General features: G+C 35.9%; 1 protein-coding gene across 1 annotated transcript; it reads right to left on the bottom strand.

Annotated features, from left to right (window-relative positions):
- Positions 1–18402: 18402 nt before the first annotated feature.
- Positions 18403–19290, bottom strand: LOC149143591 (uncharacterized). The gene has a single exon (XM_089451887.1). The coding sequence runs from the start codon at positions 19288–19290 to the stop codon at positions 18403–18405; it is 888 nt and encodes a 295-aa protein (XP_089308013.1).
- Between the last annotated feature and the right edge of the window lie 1041 nt (positions 19291–20331).

The following is a 20331-nucleotide window of genomic DNA, read 5'->3' as shown; positions in this document are numbered from 1 at the left end:
AATCAACACATACACCCCATGCCCTCTCAAAGAAGTAGCATGTTCTATCGGCTCATATAAGGTAGATGGTAAGGACCCAAGAGTGTCACCTGCCAAAGCATGTAAATAGGCTTTTGATGTAAAAAATTTCACAAAAGATCTTAGAGCACCACAATCATTAATAAATTAACATTTGAGGCTATTAAGGCATAAAGGATCTAATGATTGTGGTATACAAGTTACTTCATTTGCAGAAGGGATGACTCCAACCATGATGGCATCTAAGAAAGCATTAGGCAGACCAATAAAATATAGCATAGAATATCAAGTTGGATATTTATGAATAATATCACTCATGACTATAGCTACAAGTGAAAAGACTGCACCACCAAAGTCATTTTATCTTATCAATATAGTGCACAAGAAAAATGGCAAAGAACTCACTTCAGATCATATATATGTATAATATTTCCAGGAGCATATGTGCCAAGAGATAGAGCCCAAAGAAAGCCCTCATAATAAGTCTTCTATGATAAGGAACGAATGTGTCAGGTTGAGGAATTTGCATTGCGCCTAACAGCATTATTCTAAGGAGAATTTCCCTTGGAACCTAATTGTGATTATCCACTCTACTTCCTTTCTCTACAAAATTGCAGAATTCAAGCTTCAAACATGCTATGTTGTTGTGCAAGCCTCCTAGATCCATAAAGGATGTTGCATCAGAATTACGATAGTCCATAAAAGCCTCAAGAACATGCACAATAGTTTCTACCAAGTGTATATGTTGTGGATCCAAATGTTTGAGAAGAGGGAGAAAAGTTGGCATTAAACCCACATCACATAAAGTAGTGTAGCCAAAAGAAGAAGTAACCAGAATTGTTACAAGAGAAATCAGTGCTTCTAGTAAATATATCAAACAATAGGATGATTCACTAGAAATATAACTTATTTCCTTCCGCAATAGACTAGTTAAGATGCCACAATGTCCTCCTAATGCGATGACATTTAAAATCGTTGACTAACAAGAGTTGTCCTAATAGAGGGCCCCCAATACCAATATTGCCAAAATACAAATGTCTTCAAGAATCACATTATCAGATGGTACTAATGTTACAAGTTCATTCACAAACTCAAGTTCATTTGTGAAAAAAGCAGGTAAATCATTAGTGTCATTACTTGCTTGCACCAGCACTATAAAAGCCACAACACAAATACATATTTATTGTTGCCTCGTGTCTAGATGTGAAAAGGTTCTTACAAAATGTAATCTTGTTAGTAAAGAAAATATAAGGCCAACAGGAACCTTGTATTCATCTACTAGATGCTTCCAAAGATGGACATCACTTTGACAATTCATACTCAAATCGGGTATATGAATAACTTGTAGCCCTGGGTCTCTTCATAGTTCCACTTCAGAAACTATCTTTTATTGTGAAAGTTGTTCATTTATAGCTGAAAGCACATTTACTAAGTACGTGAGGTATCCATATAAAAGATACCAAAAAAAAGTATAATATAAATTAACATACCTAGCCTTGTGTGCTTGAGTTTGAAGTTCTCATCAACGCATTTAGTTCGATAGATTGACTCTCCCTAGGTCATCTCCAAGAGTGAAATCACTACTTTGAAGATGAAGCTAGGAATTATTCTATGGAAAATACTTCCCTTACAATGGAGTGGCTTTCCACCTTTTCCAACATCTTTCTAACGTACACAGTTTAAATGTAAAGCCACCATTCCTTCATGCTTGCATTAACTAAGGTATCTGCATCCCTCAATGTTCATAAAGTCTATAGTAGTAGTGACTCACTACAATAAGAAAATCAATCAATTTGATGATGATATTATGAGTAAACCATATAATAATCCAAATAACAAATAAATAACATGATGAATGAATGATACATACCTACGTAATGTTTTCAATTTCCAACTCTGGTCGAATAACCAATAGTAAAAAAATAAAGGGAACCAAGTATGGATGCGATAGTTTTATTCACCTTTTCAATAAAAACCTATGTCTCTTCTCCATACTCCAACATAAATCTCTCATGTCACTATGCAGTACTATCCCCCAAATTTTGCACTAGTTAGGTTGTTAATTTTACCATTACATACATACCCTAAAGACCAAAATTATTAAAACAAATTCATACAAAACAGTACACCATTATGCATAAAAATGGTTGAAACACAATAACTGTATGATATTTTAGTTTCTACCATTCTTATTTATTATATAGATGCATTCAATGGAGACTTTTAGTTTTTCCTAACTGAGAAGGGTTTGAAGAATTTGAGGGAGGCTCAAGAAATGGTGATAAATATAGAAAAAATATATATTAGCCTTGAGATAAGGTGACTTTCTTGGTTCATTAACATAATCAAATTCTAGAGCTGAAACAAAACCTAGGGAAATATATATAATTGATTTAACCACAAATGCATTGGTAATGTTGATGAAGTTATGGGAAACTTTAAACATCTATTTCTAGAGTTTAAAAACCAAGTCATTGGAATAAAAGGAATAGAAAAGGGCTAATATAAACTTAAGAGAAATTTTTGCTTTGAAATAATAGGGGTATATGAGAACCAAGACCCCTTGGTCTCAATGAATCCATGGTGTTGGTAGTATCTGTATTTCCATGTTAATGTTACTTACCGTTAATTTAGAAAATGGATTAAAGAAGTTATGTTTGAAGACACACAGAGGAAAAATGATATAAATTTTGTTGATCAAGATGATTTAATTTGTATTTGGGAGGATATGGTTTTATAGTTTGTAAACAAGATATGGGTGAGATAAAGGTGAAGAGCATAGTTGTTGACAAGGTACAAGAGATGTTTCATTGTGGAAAGGTTTTTCTAAATAATATATGGGTGAGATACCAGAGAATAACATAGGTGCTGAAAAGGTAAAAGAGATATTGGGTGAAAATCCCTGCCATAATGAAATCAGGAACATGACATGGAGAACGTATAACTCAAAGAATATCATAAATATTTCCTAGGATTTATCCTATATCATGACAAAACCAACCTAAAGTGAGATTAAGTTTTGTTTATGTGACATTGGGAAATGTTTTTGAGTTCCCCATAAAGTTTCACTTATTTTTGGGGATTTATAACTTTAGGTACAATTTTGGGTGGTACCATATTTTATCCAAGGCCCAATGTCATTCAAGAATCATTAAATAGGAAAAAAGCCATCATATAAGACATTTTATCCTAATTCATTCTCATCCCATCAAGCTCGAGACTAGAAGAATGCATAGGAAGATAATATAACTAAATGATCCTAATAGAAGATTTAGTAGGAGACAAACTCCGCCCTTTGTCACAATATACTAACTAAAGCCGGAGAATAAGAAAATGTATGGTGAAATTGGCTCGAGACTTGAAGATGTAGAAAATTTGTCTAGAGAGAATAAAGATGCTATAAAATATATATTAGAAGCCATATCAGAGCCACTACATTGGGTTTTGTTGGTATTATAAAACTTGGACCTGAAAATAAGCCCTTATGGAGAATTGTAAAAAGAAAATAGCAACTAAGCCTCTGTATGACTTGTGAAAGTCATCAATTGGGTTTATCCCAAGTATTTTTCTGATGGGTTATTATTATCCCCACCTAAGTACTATTTCCATAAGTGGTGTGTTGAGTTGATAATGAGTATATTGTTGTGAAGGATTTGGTTTGTTTTCAACCTAGCCTTGTACGCTGAAGAATCTTGGGTTTACCTTGGGTATTATGCTCAAAATGGGTTGGGGAGGTTTCCCGAGCATATATGACTTGGAAGACACTCCAACGTGAAAAATGAAATGTAGATTCTCAACAAATGCAATGGAATTCAATAAAATAAACTTTAACTAGGATGATTGTAATAGGAATATTCATTGAGAGTTGGCTCCATAAAAAATGTCCTCCTCAATAATGGTGGACATAGTTTTAACCCCTCTAATTGATGTCAAATCTCAAATAGGTATCCAAGGGCCACTCCTCAACACCCTAGTGGCCCTTCTGGCTTTAGATAATCACACATTGCTATTTATTCCAAAATACCTCTAAATTGTGTGGTTATATTTTGGCTTTAGTCTTAAGTTACTTGGAAATCTTGGTATAGTATATAGAATCAATATGTCCCTATTTTTTAGAATTTGAATGATAAGGTTTTTGGTTTCAACATTGAATGTAAATGGCCTTTATGTCTTCAAGGGTTTACTTGTAGAAATCATGTAATTAATAAATGTAATATATCTCAATATTAAACTTTTTATTTATCATTTGTAGAGGTCAGAATGTCCCGCGAACCTTTTTTAATAGCCAATTTTTTTATCAAAATTAGTAAGTGTAAAGGATATACAATATACTGTATAGTATGAAATATTACACTTACAAGCAATTACAAATATTTATGGTGAATTTTTGTTTTTTAATATTTATCATTTTATATACACACATACACACCTTATTGTTGTTCCCAACCCATTATCCGCATAAACTTTTGGAGTTGTCCTCTAGCTATTTTAGGAAGGAACACCCTATACCCCATATGAAACATTAGTTAAACATGGGTCCTTAAATGTTGCTCTACAAGAAGCATGATACAAAATAGGTATGTACAATGGAAGATCCATTGGCTAGGTCATTGTCTTGGAAAATAATAACACAAGCTTGGGTTGGGGTTTCTCCCCTTAGTACAATTGGGAAATAGTCAATGATGAACTTTTTATTATTTGATTGATAAAATATTGAATCAATGAAGGTGCATTTCCAAAAGGTCATTTCAATGGAGATAGTTGATGCCATGATCTTGCAATTATTGATATTAAAAATGAGTGATGAAATACCAATCCTCATTTTTTATGCATGTGAAGAGGAAAAATTATATTTTCTCTATTTAGTGTTCAATCAAGTTCCTCACTAAAGTATAAGATAGTCTAATTTTTTGATACCTTGTTTGACCAATGAGCTAGGTCATGAAGGTGAGCCTCCCTAGAACACCACAATTGAGTATGGTGTAGACATGAATATGGTTAGTGGAAACAAATAGAAGAGTGAGCTATCCTATATAGGTTTTGGATGGTCATACTTCCTTCTCTAATTTTGTGGGTTTGAGTCCTGATCCATAACTTAAATGTCACAGGCCTCTAGTACTTGAGTAAGACTAAACACTTGCTAACTTGCTCTACAGCAAAACACTATTTTATGTCACGTCCTTCAAGTTTGGAAACAAATATTGGATTTGTTTGATCTTGTCTATCTTGCATTCTATCACTCAATCTAATCAAACTTGTAAAATGTACTTCCTCTTCACATTGACCATAGATGCTCACATTTACATTATGTACACAAGGAATCCAATCTCAAAGAACATTTTGCGAATATGTATGAGATATAGTTGGTATATGAGATATTAGATGAATGTCAAGACAAAATATGTCATCCTATTTTAATGTTGTATATCTATCATAACTGTAATTAACTCACAAGTATTTAAGTGAGTAAATCTAACCAACATATCTCATACATATTTGCAAATGTATTAATACTACTAGTATATTACCATGAAATGAAAATAATGATGCATAAGAAACACAAAAAATCCATACCTCACTGATAACTATATAAAGACATTCAAATTTTTCAATTCATTATCCATGTAATAAGTTCTGCAATAAATATAACAAATTATTAGGCATAATTTCCAAATAATGGAATTCAAAGACAATCTTAAAGGTTGTAGAAAATAATATAAAAATTGAAGTTTAAACAAAAGAATAACTTTATACGGAGTGCATTATTGTTTAGGTATCCACATAACATTGAGTAGCCATAATTGGAAATTGAATTGAATGATTAATGTGCCAGATAGTTATAGAAATTTAGGAGAAGGACTCTAACATAGGATTTTAAAGTCTTATTGAAAGATGGAATATCTAATAAAACGTGGTGAGTTAAATATGAAAGTAAAATGAAATGAAAAATTTCTTAAGTAAATTTATGTCATTCCAAGGAAAATACTTAACATATTTTTATGTATGTTACAATTATAATTGTTTAAATTTAAAAAATAAGTACTTAAGTCATATTAGCCACAAGGGCTAGCTCAATTGGTTGAATCCTCATTGTTAAAGGAAATTTGCTAATGGGAGGTCACAAGTTCAATTCTCTCAACACCCTTGGGGTCTATCTCCATGGTTGAGCATACAGGAATTTCCCCCTTCAGGTGGATCTTCCTATTACAAATATTTTGTGGATGTAGTGGTCATAAATCTTAGGAAGCCATGAATGACATAGAAAAAACACACTTAAGTTCTATGGAACCCAACAAACTATAATTCAAATAATATCAAGGGTGGAACCCCATTGATTTTGGCATGAAACTAAATGAAATTAACTTAATAGTTAACCATTTCTCATACAATAACTAGAAGCCATTAAATATCAAACAAATAGGGTATTTTTTCCTATTTGAGGAAGAAAATTAACTAAGAAAACAAGAGACCCAAGTCTACTCAGAAAGAATGGTAGAAAAAATTAAAGGAAGACATCCTTTCTTAGGAGGTGGGGAATCAATTTGAGAAGTTCATAGATATATGAAGAAGAGAAAGAAAGAATTGGAAGAAGTGGAAGAGAAGAAGGATAAGATGAAGGCCTCAAGGTCCAATCATGGTAAGACAAAAGGGGAATTATAAATTTTTGGTAGAAAACATAGTTATGGGGTTAAGATGTTATTTGGTAGACATATAGTATATCCATTACAAAATTACTTTTGGTTTTCATAAAGAAATAAATTTATAAAGAAACCCCCTTCTCAACACTTCTACACAATAGTGAAAGTGAATGTGGCAGAAGAGAGTAAAAATTTAAAAATGCTTAAGAAAGTGAAGTCCATAGATGACCACATCCAATTCTTCGTTAAACTAGTGATGATATAAATATCATAACTAAATATTGCTAAGAAACATGGCTCAAGAAAAAAAATCTCAGATTGTGACATGTCATGATTTCCTTTAACAACTGGTATTTGTTTTCTGATAAGGGTGCCCCTGATAATCATTATCCCGTCATTTGATAGAAAATAGATTTCCATCATTGGATCAAATATTAAGTTTGATTTAGATATTTTTTTAGAAATCATGCCATGTTTGTTAGAAGTGTGATATATGCCTTGTCGGGCTTGTAATATCACTCCCATGAACTTGGGATGTCTTGTTTGTCACACTTGTAACAACATAATGATTTTTAAACATATACAATATGGCCTATTCATTTTAATTGGAACGTAGCATTCAATGAAATTGTGACCATAGTTTGAAGAACTTGGGATTTTCAAATCGTCTCATTTATGGCAAGATGATGATGTTTGTTAAAGAGAAAAAAGATACCCTAATCATTAGAATTACAATGTAGAATTTGTCAAACTTGTGACCATAGTTGATTGAAATTGGGAGCACATTCCATCATACTTGGGACTTTTGTATCATTGCACTTGTGACAACAATTCGAAGAACATTGGATGTTTGTTCATTGGGGTTGTGAATCTGAATGTACTGGAAATTAAATAAGTGGCCAATTCAACCATGCTTGGTATTCTTCCTCTATGATATTTTCTTAAGAATATTTTATTGATTTGAAATTATATTGGGGTGTAATAGTACATGGTATTTAAGTTTCTTTTCATCAGAATCGTAATTGCTAAAATATTGAACATTACATCAATAATATTAGTAACAAAATACATTTAGTATGTTTAAACATTACACCAAACAAGTAAATGGAAATTATTTTCCCAATAATAAACATGAAACCAACCACTTTATAAAACAAATGTGGAATTAATCACTACATTTATATTAGTTCCATTTAAAATCTAAAATTACACTTAATCAATCATTTTTTCATATGCCTCAAGGGGTAATCTAAAGGTAGACCTAATGAAAGCAATTTTTTATGATCAAGTACTCTACGGAAGTTACAGTTTATTCACAAATCATCACCAGTAGAATAACTTTGTATTGCATGCACAAAAACAAATCATAAATAACATTTTGTCAATGAAGTGTTCCTCAAAGTAAGAATTTATACAAAAAAATGAGGACTTATACCTATTTATGAACACTATAATTTTACCATGAATTCATGGATGACAATCAATATATAATAGGTTTTTCCTGTTAAATTTTATATAAACGTAAGTTGTTATGATTGTATTTAACAATATTCAATTAATTAGAATGACTATAAAGAGGCACACAAAATGGCATACATGTTCCTTGATTGTTTGCTTGGAATACATATATGTGAAAGGGTGAAAAACCCAGAATTTGCAACACATATTTTAAAGCATGAAGATGGTAAAGCACCATCTAAGAAACGATTGTAATGGACTTGGTATTTATTTATAAATGGATAGGAAGAGGGGAGTCATTTCTACCTCCTAAAAATTGAAGTGACTTTAGTGTGTACCTAGATATTTTTGCTCTCAACTCATACAAGTTTTTAAATTGTAATGCCCCATACTAATAAGTCAATAATAATAATAATAATAATAATAATAATAATAATAAACAATAAAAAGTGAGAATGTTAATATATCAATAAATGATAATAAAAATATTAATAATAGTAAATTAATAAAATAACAAATAATAAAGAAAGATAATAATAGTAAATAAATAAAGTATAAATAACAAAGTGAAAAATTGTAAGAATGAGTTAACACAATGTAAACATGAATAAATTAAGAAAAAAAATTTGCTTAAGAAAAAATTAAGACAAGGAAAAATAGAAGTTGGTGTGATGACACATGGATCCTCATCCAAACTACTTTCTATTTAATAGATGAAAGGGAGATGATAGTCACTCATTCTTTCTAGATGATAATGTCGGAAGACAAAAGATTAACTAGCTATAGTAGTTGATTGAGGGCTCTAAGGTGGCCAACTTTATAAAGATTCCATGTAGCTGAGTCTACAATTTGGTGCAGAGTCATCTCCAAAATGTTGTTGCGGCCAACAAGATCCAAGTAGCACAACAACTTCAAAATATGTATTAAGAGATATCTTCACTTTATAGATAAGTCTTTACTTCTCATGGTTTTGTAAATTATATGCTAATTAGTTGAATATTTCTATTTTAATTATTAATAACATGGATTGATGTAAGAAATTTGTATATTTTGATTCCATATCATTACATATGGTATCAGAGTTAGATTCAAAAACTCATAACCTACAAAACCTTCACATTAACTATCATTGTTATTATTTTTATTTTAATAAGACTAATTTCCTTAATAAATTAATTTGATTAATTCTTATCTGGTAAATGAAAACACTATTAAATGAATTATGAAAATGGGAAAAGAAGAAGAAGATTCAATATTAATGATATAACTAAAATCACATAAATAAATTATATAGTCTACATTAGTTTCCCTCATCACAAATAAAATGCATACCCCGTTCCAAAAATTTTAAGTTTGCGTCACTATAAATAACTTATATCGATTTTTACAGCAATGATCAATGTGAAATCCTAGATCAAATAATTTAATTTTAAATCTTAAAAAGGAAACAAAATATATGACCTAGAATAGCTTTCCTCGTATATTTTAGAAAACAAAAAAAAACACTATAGAGCATATGTTGTATTTTGTGTTTGAAAGATAAAATCCAAACCCTAGGTCAACCAATTTCATTTTTTCTCATAACAAGGGTAGTGAAGAAATTTAAATCAAAGTTTTAATGGGATGCTATTAATTAACAATCAATTTATGTGTTGAAAAAGTGTAACTAGGTTCAGTCTTCATAATGACATGTAATTGTGATTTTATGTAAAGAGATGTAAAGAAGAAAAATAAAATATTGTAATGCTTGCATCACAGGTTTCATCAGCAAGAGATTTTATTTTTGATTGAAGGCTCCCATTAAGAGCCTTTAGGAATTTTTTCATCTCGTCATAAAAGAATAAAAGAGTTATTGTGATGTAATGAAGTCATGTTACACGTTGTAAAGGGTCACACTTGTCAATGTAAAGTATTCCTCCAAGACCTTGTCATTAGCGCTCTCCAGGTCAACCTACAATGAATAATTAACCTAGAATATGATGTCAGATCTCCTCCTTATGATCATGTCATCCTAAAGGACATGAGGTGACATGTATATAGATCCACACTCAGCCTCACTTAGAGGCAAGAAATTCATTAAAGAGAATAAGGAGAAGTGTGAAGAAGAGCTAGAGAAAAGAGTGAAGATCAAGAGAAAAATTGCAAAGGAAGTTATATTTCTGGAAGATTAGATTCACACATATATACTTGTTGGCTTAGTGGGCCTTAACCCAGGTTCAAAGTTAGTTTCGCCAAACAAATCCATACACTACTGGCCCTTTCAGCATCAATCCACGAAGCGCGAGTCTCACTTGAAGCAGTATGGGTTGATGTTGGAACCAAGTTTCCACACCCAAAGATGAGCGTGATGTCATTTTATGCCCTAAATATGCCTTCGTGCAAATTGATAAACCTTTAGGGCTTATCGCTATAACTACCTTAATCAACTTCTATACCTTCACAAATGTTTACAACTGTCCCTAGTGGACCCTAAATAGGTTAATCCACTATCTACGTGCATCAAAGATTATGTATCCCAAGTAATTACTCAGATTATATTAAGTGTTTGATAACTTCAACATACAACAATATAAACTTCGCATAAATAGCTAACAGTAATTATGTTCATAACACAGTATAAGTCATGTAAAGTCGTGAATTAATGCATCATTATTTCATAAACCCATTACAACATAAGGTACATTCATATAAAAAAAGGTAAATAGATAACACAAGTATTTCTGAAACTATCTTCTTTATTAATACTCAATTTTGCTTATAGACTCAAGTCTCCCCTGCGCACTTAGTTGCAGGCGTCCACACACTCAGTTGTGGACTCTACTTTAGGCCTTTGTGCACACAGTTGGAGAGCCCTTCTCCCTAATCTTCTTTGCTAACTCTTTAGACTTATCCCATTTACCAAACATTACTCCTCATTACCATGTCTTAGACTCTCTAAGACACACCTATTTATATAATCCCATGGTTTGCGGACCATGGGTAGATCTTCAAAAGCTGACTTAACTTACATAAAAGAAGGGTAAAACCATTTATGACACTTTAGCTATCTATGCACTCCATGACAAAAACTTGCGGAGACTTTACATCTTTATACAACAAAAGTTAGGCTTTTGCCCCAAGATTGACCCTAGGGGACGCCATCCTAATAGGTCCCCAACATAAAGCTCATGACTTTCCCCTGAGTCACTTTGTTGGCACAGAGATGTTACTCCAAAGATCCCTTAGCTCCACTTGCACCAATGCTACCTCAGTCATGCTCTACATCGCTACCTTCTTAATTTTCTCCACCAACTGCTCTGTTGTTAGTCCTACACCGGCCTCCTTGATTTTCTGTTGTGTACTTTGTAATTTTTCTAATTTCTCCTGAACATTGTCGGAGACAATGTAGGCCTCATCCAACTAAGGCCCCAATATAGCCTTAAGGACTACTGCTCTCTTCTGCACTGCTTCCATCTATGTAAACAATTGTCTCGCCTCTTGCAGCTTATCAAGGAGTTGTTTGGCAACAACGGTATGCGTCATCGCCCCTACTTCATCATACTATTGTTGGAGTCCACGAGCTTCTGTATTGAAGGCCTATAGGGTAGTATCTTCTTGTAGAGCTGTGAATACCTCCATTTCTTGCTCAAAAAGTGTGGTGTAGTCTACCACCATGGCATCCACTGTTGCAATTCCATCCTTCACAGTGGCTTCACACTGTTCCCTTACCTCTGGCAGAGTTGGAGGTTGTGACTTCAACTCTAATTTTGTGATCTTCAAGTTTAGATCAAACTGAGCTCTATCCATTTCTGTGTTAATGTTGCGCATACCGGCAACCATCTTTTTTATCTTCACCTCAAATGGCATTTCCTTTGGTATATGCAGCTCAGGCATTGTTCGACAGGCTTCTGCCACCATGGCTAAAAGTTGGTCATTCTATGCCTAGATTTTCTTTTATGCCTCCAGTGCCTCTGAATTCTCAGTGAACATCTATTCATTATTCACTCTATACTCGTTGATTAGGCTAAGCATATGGTGCTCTTGAGCTATGAATTCTATTATTACTCCTGCCTACAGTGTGTGTAGGTACTCATTTGGGAGCATAGCCAGGTTGAGGTTGATGTTCTTCAAAGAAACTCACTATGGCCTTGTCATTGGCCACCTCCATTCTCAAAGATCCATCTAGCAGTGGGACTACCTGGAGGTCATGTGATCAAACCATCTCAGTTTCCTGAGTGGTCCTTGGTGCCTAGCTTGTTGTTGCAGCGCCGCTTTATCATGTGCCCACCTAGATTCTAGTCGTTTGAATCTACAACTCACATAGATCCTTCTGAATGGTGATTAGTGCCTGCTATTGCTGCTGCTCAAAGTATTGCATAATTTCTGTCGTAGTATCCCTCATGTTGTCGCCTATCTCATCTAGGTCGTCGTCTATTAAAGTGATCAGATCCAGTGATGGCTTTCTCGCCTTGTACTTCTTTCATGGTCCTTCCTTTCCCTATTCTCTATATCTCTTGACTCAGAAGGGAGTACTTTCCCGCTCCTCCTAACCACCGTTGCCCTGGTCTGATTATTCTTCCTCCTCTATTTGTTGTGAAAAAGACCTATCACTTTGCTCGGAGCTGCGCTCCTCTTGTTCGGCCAGCTAATTTGTGGCACACTATGCTTCCACATGGGCCTTCTCCTTGGCCTCTTCTTTCCACTTCTCAGCCAACTGCTGAACCTTATACTTGGCCGCTTCATTCTTCATCTTCTCTATGGACTTTCTAGTACCTGTTTCCAAATCAGATGGAGAGTGCCACTGTATCAGTCAGTTCTTGACGATGTCTTCAATGGCGTCATCTGTACAAGGTAGGGTAGGTCGAACCATTTTTTCTATTGATCCTTCTGTGCCCAGATGTATACACGGTGGAAGTCAACTTTGGACCCCATGTACCCTGAAAGCTATTCAAACATGATTGGTGACAATTGCGGCTTCTGGATGATGGCCATGTGAATGCTCACTTCCATCAACACCCAAAACACTTTGGTCTATGTGACTCGCACAACATCTTTTGTGGCCCAGAGTGATGCAAACTTTGCAGACTCCGATAAATCCTTATCCACAGGAGGGAACTAACTATCCTCTGGTAAATTCCAAGCGATGAGCACAGGAGAGAAATAACCATGAATAGTGGAATTTTTTACTCTTGTCCTGCACTTCTCGACAGTTCGTGAGAAGCTCACTAGCAAGGTAGTGTGCCTAGTTGAACTGTACACCCTCCATGCACTGGGTAGCCAAAGAAATCACTGGCACTGGAACTTCGTCCGCATGACATTTTCTCATAACCTTTCCCACAAGGATTTGTGTGGTAAGCTTCATAGTGGGGTCAGTGATTGAGATTATAGAGTATCTACACAGATTATTCTTGAGCTTGAACTTATCCTTCATTTTTGCTGTGAGGTTGTGCTCACTTGTCTATCTGCAAAACTCCTTGGCTGGAGTCAACCATGAGTAGAATAGCAGCGCGATCCAATGGATCAACATATTAGTGATGGGGATTAGCGCGCTCAGCCACAAACATTTGTCATGCACTAGGGTTAACAACTTCTTAATGACAATCAAGATGATGTTGGACTTGTGGTAGTGGGGCACCCATAATAGGTTCAACAACCCCGAATGATTTAATCCATGAATCCATTCCACTGGCTCTAGCGTGGTGACACTGGATTCTTTGTAGGACACCCTCTTCATGTAATTTCTGTGGCCAGGTGGGGGAACCTCTCATGGTCCTCCAAATCCCAATATTCCAGCTTGATATGGGAAATCCGAGCTAAGCACGGACCTTCAAAAGTGATATTCTCTGGTAGCAGGGGTGTATTAAGGAGGAATCTTCCTACATCTGGGTCCTTAGGGACCTTCACTTTCCCTTTGCACGGGGGGATGTAATATGAGAACTTGGATATTGGATCCACTCCCTTGGTGTCGATGTCTTCTATGCCCTCTTCAACCTCCAAGTCCACCACTTTCCTTTCTCTTTCACGCTCAGTTTGTCTTTCATCTGAGCCTGGGTGGCTACATGTTTCCTTGGTGACTCACACACAGACATGGGCTTCTTCTGCTTGTCCTTCTTAGGTTTGGGGACTTCCCTCACCGGTGTCGGCTTTGGCTTGGGTGACCTCAGTGATGTAGGTACGACAGTTGGAACCTCCACACTCACAACTTCTGGAACCGCTCCCTCAGAAGCGACATCTCCACCAGTACTCATAGTCTTAGCGGGGCTTGGTCCTAATGTATTTTCTAGGATGAATGTCTGATTTACCTCTGATAACTTGGAAAATGTAGGGCTCACAGCTAAATCCTCCCAATACGATGATTCATAGGTAATCGACAACACAACATAAAAATTATAAGGAGGCAAACTGTTTTTTGCTAGATGGGCACGCATAATTTATAGGTGAATTCAAATTCAAATTTGACTGCTCCCTCAAAATCCACCCATAAATGATGGTTTGGTGGAAAATCTCCAAATATTTCAGCCTTAAATGCCTTAAATTATGTTCACTTGCTCCTTTTAACCATCTCCTGGCAGTCGAATCATGAATAGTGACTGTAATGGTTACTTTCTGGCTACACTGCATGGTCTCTCCCCCTATAGTGCAACTCCCTTCATGCTTCTTCTAGTACTATGACAACATTCATTTTCACGTAGACCACTTGTCGCGCAACTCTACCAACCAAGCAGTGTAATTTAGAGTCTCGTGCCTCCTTGCAGCTTCTTGGAGTGCTAAGGCTGTGCTACCATCATGTAGTAATTGGGTCGGATCCCCAGTATATGGCTTCAATCAACTTCCATTTTCCCTCCCTGTAAATGGATCACCATTCAACTTCACAAGTTGAACTGCTCCACCATCTATAATATCTTTGATAATATATGGCCCCAGCTAGTGCATCTGAAATTTTCCTGCAAACTTATTAAACTTAATTTCATATAATAAAACTAAATAATTTACCTTGAAGGTGCATAGTTTGATGTGTCGATCGTGCCAAGATTTTTCACGTCCCTTCTAAACATGTTGATGGAATCCAGCCAAAAACCTATCTTCCTCGAGCTCTATTAGCTGTGCGAGACTTTTTTGTAAGGCTTCACAGTCTGCCATTCCTGTGAAAGTTGCTATGCATAGACTAGGCACAATGTATTCCATAGGCATTACAACTTCTACACCATAGACCAACCTAAAAGGTGTCTGACCCACTAGCTTCTTACAAGTAGTTCTGTAGGCCCATAACACTGTTGGTGCGGGCATGTCCCAATAATTCTATTATGCGTTGCAAACCTTCATTAGTGCATTCTCTAATATCCTATTAAAACCCTCAACTATTCCATTAGCCTAAGGATGGTATGGCGTACTCTTCTGATGATAAACCTAGAACTCCTATGTCAGCACAATGATCGTTTCATTGAGAAAATGCGTACCATGGTCACTCATGAAAACCTTTGGACAACCAAACCTAGTCAACACATATTCAAATAGAAATTTCATTGTTGTTGCCCCTATATAGTCTTTCACAGTTTGTGCCTCCGCCCTTCTGGTCAAATATTCGGTCGCAGTGATGATATATTCCACACCTATTTTCTTGCTGGGAGGCTGAACCAGTCCTAAAACATCAATCGCCCACCTTTCAAATGACTGTAATGACACATGGGAATTCAAAGGTAGCTCATCCCTCTGTGATGGACTTCCCGTCCTCTGATATGCATCGCATGCCCTGAAATATGATTTAGAATGCTTATGTAGCATCGGCCACCACAGCCCAGCATGCAAAATACTTTAGCGGAGGAAAGATTGTAGATAGAAAGATTGTTAATCCTACGATCTAGCTGGGAAGGGGTCATTTTTCCTATCAGATAAACCAAGTAAGAGGCAGGACTAATAGAGGGCAACCAGAAAAGATGACGATGCTTGCTTACTCTAAAGGAGCCTTGCCTTTGTTCTAGGCAAGGTGCTGAGGCAAATTTTGTTGTAGTGGCAGAAATGGGGCATCTTCCGTATTCAAGCCAGTGTTCTGGAAAAACTAGTTTTGAGTGGAGGCCGATTTCCCAGCAACAGATTGAGTGGATCATTTCCCTTGGCGGAACTGCACCCTGCCAACCCCATTTTTTGGCTAAGGTTGCTGCAAAGTGGGCTGCTGGGGAAACTACTGAAACTGATGCTGCCTCTGAGGCTGTCTGCGTAGTTGCTGGGGCTGACTGTGCAGAGGCTGCTGGGGCAACAACTGCCTCTTCTTTCTGCACAGGGGCTACTGCTATAGCTGCTGCTGCTGCTGCTGAGACTGTCTGCACTATTGAGGCTGTCTGTACTACTAATTATGCTACTGCTGCTGTGGTGCTACTGAGTTTCCAGAAGTCTAAAGCTCTATGAGATAAGTAAGATGATCTTGCAAGGGTTTCAGAGTAGCATCAATTTTCTGTTGCTGGGCCTGAAGAGATTTAGCAATTTCTCTTTGGAGCAGTACAAAAATTACTTCTTCATGGGGAATGTCATTAGCATGCTTTGCTAATTCTTTCCATGCAGAATTTCTGGCGGCTTGAGCAGCAGTCCGGGCAGCATGACGTTCGACAAGCTCTATTTGGAATTGATTGACTTGTCGATTATAAGACGACAAGGCAAGCAAAATCCATTGTGCAGCAATAGTGCTACCATCAATAGAAGCGGAAGAGCTGGTGAATTGAATGTGTTGGAATGGAAGGGAAAGTTGCTGAAGATTTTTGTGGAAATCTGAAGCAAGTTGCGAAAACCTGCTTCATTTTTCTCAATAATTGTTCTCTCATGCTGCAAGTAGAATGCATGGAATTCTTTTCTATATTTGTTAGTAATTAATTCCAGCCCAGTTTTAAGAGAACTAGAAGCATCAGGTTCAGATGCCAAAAGACTGGGAGTTTTTACCATAAGGCTCTGAATGACTTTGTTGTCCTGCTCAAAAGCCTCCAGTTTTTCAACAAGCGACTGAGATCTAAGTAAGATTCCAGTGGCTTTTTGAAAGTCTTTCATAGCACACTGTATAACTTCTGCCCATGAATTTGGCATAGGCGAAATTTCTTCATTACCCACATGTTGGCGAGCATTAGAAGATTCTGGAGTGTTTGACGGATTAACAGCTAGCTGAGAAAAAGATGGCTGAGCAAATGTTTTTGGGCCCATCTGCACAGTCCCTGAGAGAGGATCTCTTTAAAGGACCTACGCAGTATCAGCAAAAGCAGCTAGGTCTAGCTGCACAGCTTCTGGAGGGTACTACGCAGTCCGAGCAACACCGGTGGCTACAGGCTGAAATTACACAGTGGTTTCAGGCTCCAGAGAAGGGTGATCATCGTAAAAATCCTACCCCGGCTAAGTAGGAACAAACTTAGGCTGGGCAGCATTGTCACGACAAGGAAGAGAATGGTCATGAATAAACTGGCTAAAAAGCCTGTCAAATGAACAAGCAAAGTCAGGATCTTGGGCATCTTGAATATTCTGAGCATTATGAGAATGCTGAGAATTCCGAGCTGACCTGGATCTAGTAACAGGACCATTGTTTTCAGTAGTTTTCCATGCCATGGACTAAGTTTAGGGATAAAACAAAAAACAGAGTAAGGTGGGAACAATTCTGAAACACAACCGATAAATAAAACTAAAAGTAGAAAAAATATGCTTAAGGACACAAGATTATGCAAAACACATAATATGCAAAACAAAACTCTTGTATTATCAAACTAGTTTCGTCCTCATGGACTCATCAATAATACAAAATAAATGAGATACAAGTGGTTCCTATATAGAAAAATGGATAGGGCAAGTGCCATGAAACAGTAAAAAACGTAACCGTTGGAAACCCTAAAAATATTTTTAAAAATATTTAATTTAAATAAAAAATATTTAAAATAAATATTAAAAAATATTTTAAAATTTCTGAAAAAGTAAGCACTTCTCCTGAAGGAATCATTGCCAAGGATCTATGCTACTCATGTAGAATGACCCGATCTTTCGTAGATTTCTCAAACGAATCAAAGGTTTTGGAATATGCTGTAGCAAAGCGTAGCGCTGGAATTCTCCATAAACTTTAGGGTTTAGGGAACCCCCAAGTTTTAAATCTCTGGTGGCTTCACAGAAGTCCAGCTTCAACACCATGGGGGCCCTTTTGAGGCTTAAAGAGTGAAGAGGACCTCGCGCATAGACCTGCTGCATAAGAGCATCCCTTTGATCCCAATGAACTTTGGCAAAACAAGCCTAGAGAAAATCGGTGGGTAACCTCTCGACCAAAGCCTGGTGTAGAATGCTCACCCGAGTTCTAGAAACCCCATCTAACTGCTCTCTCTCGAAGATATCTTTGCAGCTCATTGACCACAAATGCCACTTTCTGGTGCCGAAGATGCGATGAGGAGAAAGGGACATGTTGATAGGCATTCAATGGCTTCTTAAAGCATCGAGTAGAGAGCTTTCCAGAGGCATGAAAGTCTGGACCTTTGAAAAGCACAATGTCCAAAATGTTGACACTAGTGGATGAGATGCAAGAAGTGATCTGGATGTGCTCTAGATAGATGGACTGATAGCAATCAAGAAAATAAACCAATCTATCTTTGGAGCCATGCCAAACCATGCAGCTATCATCGATGAAGCGTCTAAAGAGATGGATCTTGGGAGCGGGAAATCTTCTAAAGACTTCTTGCTCAAGGTGGCAAAGAAAAAGGCAAGCATAAACCACAGAAAAGTTGCTGCCCATAGCTGTAACTCGAATTTGCCGGTAGAAAGAGCCATCAAACTGAAGAAAGTGCGATTTGAGCACCAATTCTGTTGCACTGACCATAAAGTTGATATCTTCTGGAGTAAATAGTTCAGCAGTGCTTTTCTCAAGCATTTCCCGTAAGGCATGCAAGCCTTCCTGAGTGGGAATGCTGGGATATAGAGACTCAACATCAAAAGTTACAGGAAATGAATCAGCAGCAAAACGCTTGGATTCAATATCCTGTAATAGAGTAAGAGGATCTGGTAAATGATTAGGTTGAGCAAGCAAGGTGCTGAGAATTTTATAATGCAAGAATTTGGAAAGTAGTTCAAGCATAAAACCATTGTAGGCACAAATAGGCTGACCAACAGGAGAGTTTTTATGAACTTTCCAAATAAAATAGAGCCTACAAGCTCTAGCATTGTGACTTTTAGCTTGCATATGAATTCCCATTATTTGCTATTACATGGCTTCTCGAGCGGTTAGGTGGCCAATAGACTTAGTTTCCCTTTGGGAATTTGAGGCCACCTAACTATTCTTATGTGGATGTAACTTGCTTATATTTAATGAAAATGGAAGGATCTACCAAGCTTACAATAATAATAATAATAATAATAATAATAATAATAATAATAATAATATATTAATATATTAGTATGTACAAAATAATTGGGAAATTCCTACCATGCTCGGTGGGGAAGCATGAATCAATATTAACAATTTGTATCAGCAATTCCTATTGTCCATGTAATAATTATTAATAATTAAATTAAAATTATGGAATTCCAATTCCAAAATCGACACACTTTGTAGTAGTAGAAAAAATTAAGATATAGAGCTCAACACTATTGATATGCTCCATTATTAGAAACAACTAATAAATGCAAAATTAATCATGTACTATAAAAAAAAAATCTAATGACACAACAAAAAATAATTAAATATATTGATTTTAGTGATGATATAACAAATAATGATGCACAACAATTAGGAGGTTGCAATGGTTTTGTTGTAATTCAAATCATTTTAAGAATGAGATAACATCAATAAAGATATAAGACAAAAACATGAGGGTACATTTATTTCAAAAATGGTACACTAAAAATATGTAAATAAATTATTTTAATTTATTTCAATAATTAAATAATGAAAAACAATAAGATGCATGGATTTTAGTAACGACATATTTTCCAATGGATCTTGGATGGATGGTGATTGAGTGCACTGTTAACTTGCATTTCAGTTTAAAAAGTATTATTGAGAAAATTATTTTTAAAATTACATGGATGAATTAAGTGATACTCATAAACTAACATTTTTTTCGTGAGGTTCATTGTCCATAGAAAACTCACATTTTACGTACAAATGATTCCCAACAAAATAAACAACATGCTCTTTCCCCATAACTTCAACCTCTCTTTCCCCATAACTTCAACCACTCAATACTCATGGTCAGGATCTGTGAGCATATCTCTGCCCCCGATGGTCCCAGAC

The sequence above is a fragment of the Pinus tabuliformis genome, chromosome X, assembly GCF_031772625.1.
Source record: "Pinus tabuliformis cultivar Carrire ecotype Pingquan chromosome X, CPIR1, whole genome shotgun sequence".
Taxonomy (NCBI): Eukaryota; Viridiplantae; Streptophyta; class Pinopsida; order Pinales; family Pinaceae; genus Pinus; species Pinus tabuliformis.
The sequence above is the reverse complement of the archived record's forward strand: the minus strand, read 5'-3'. Positions and strand labels throughout refer to the sequence as shown.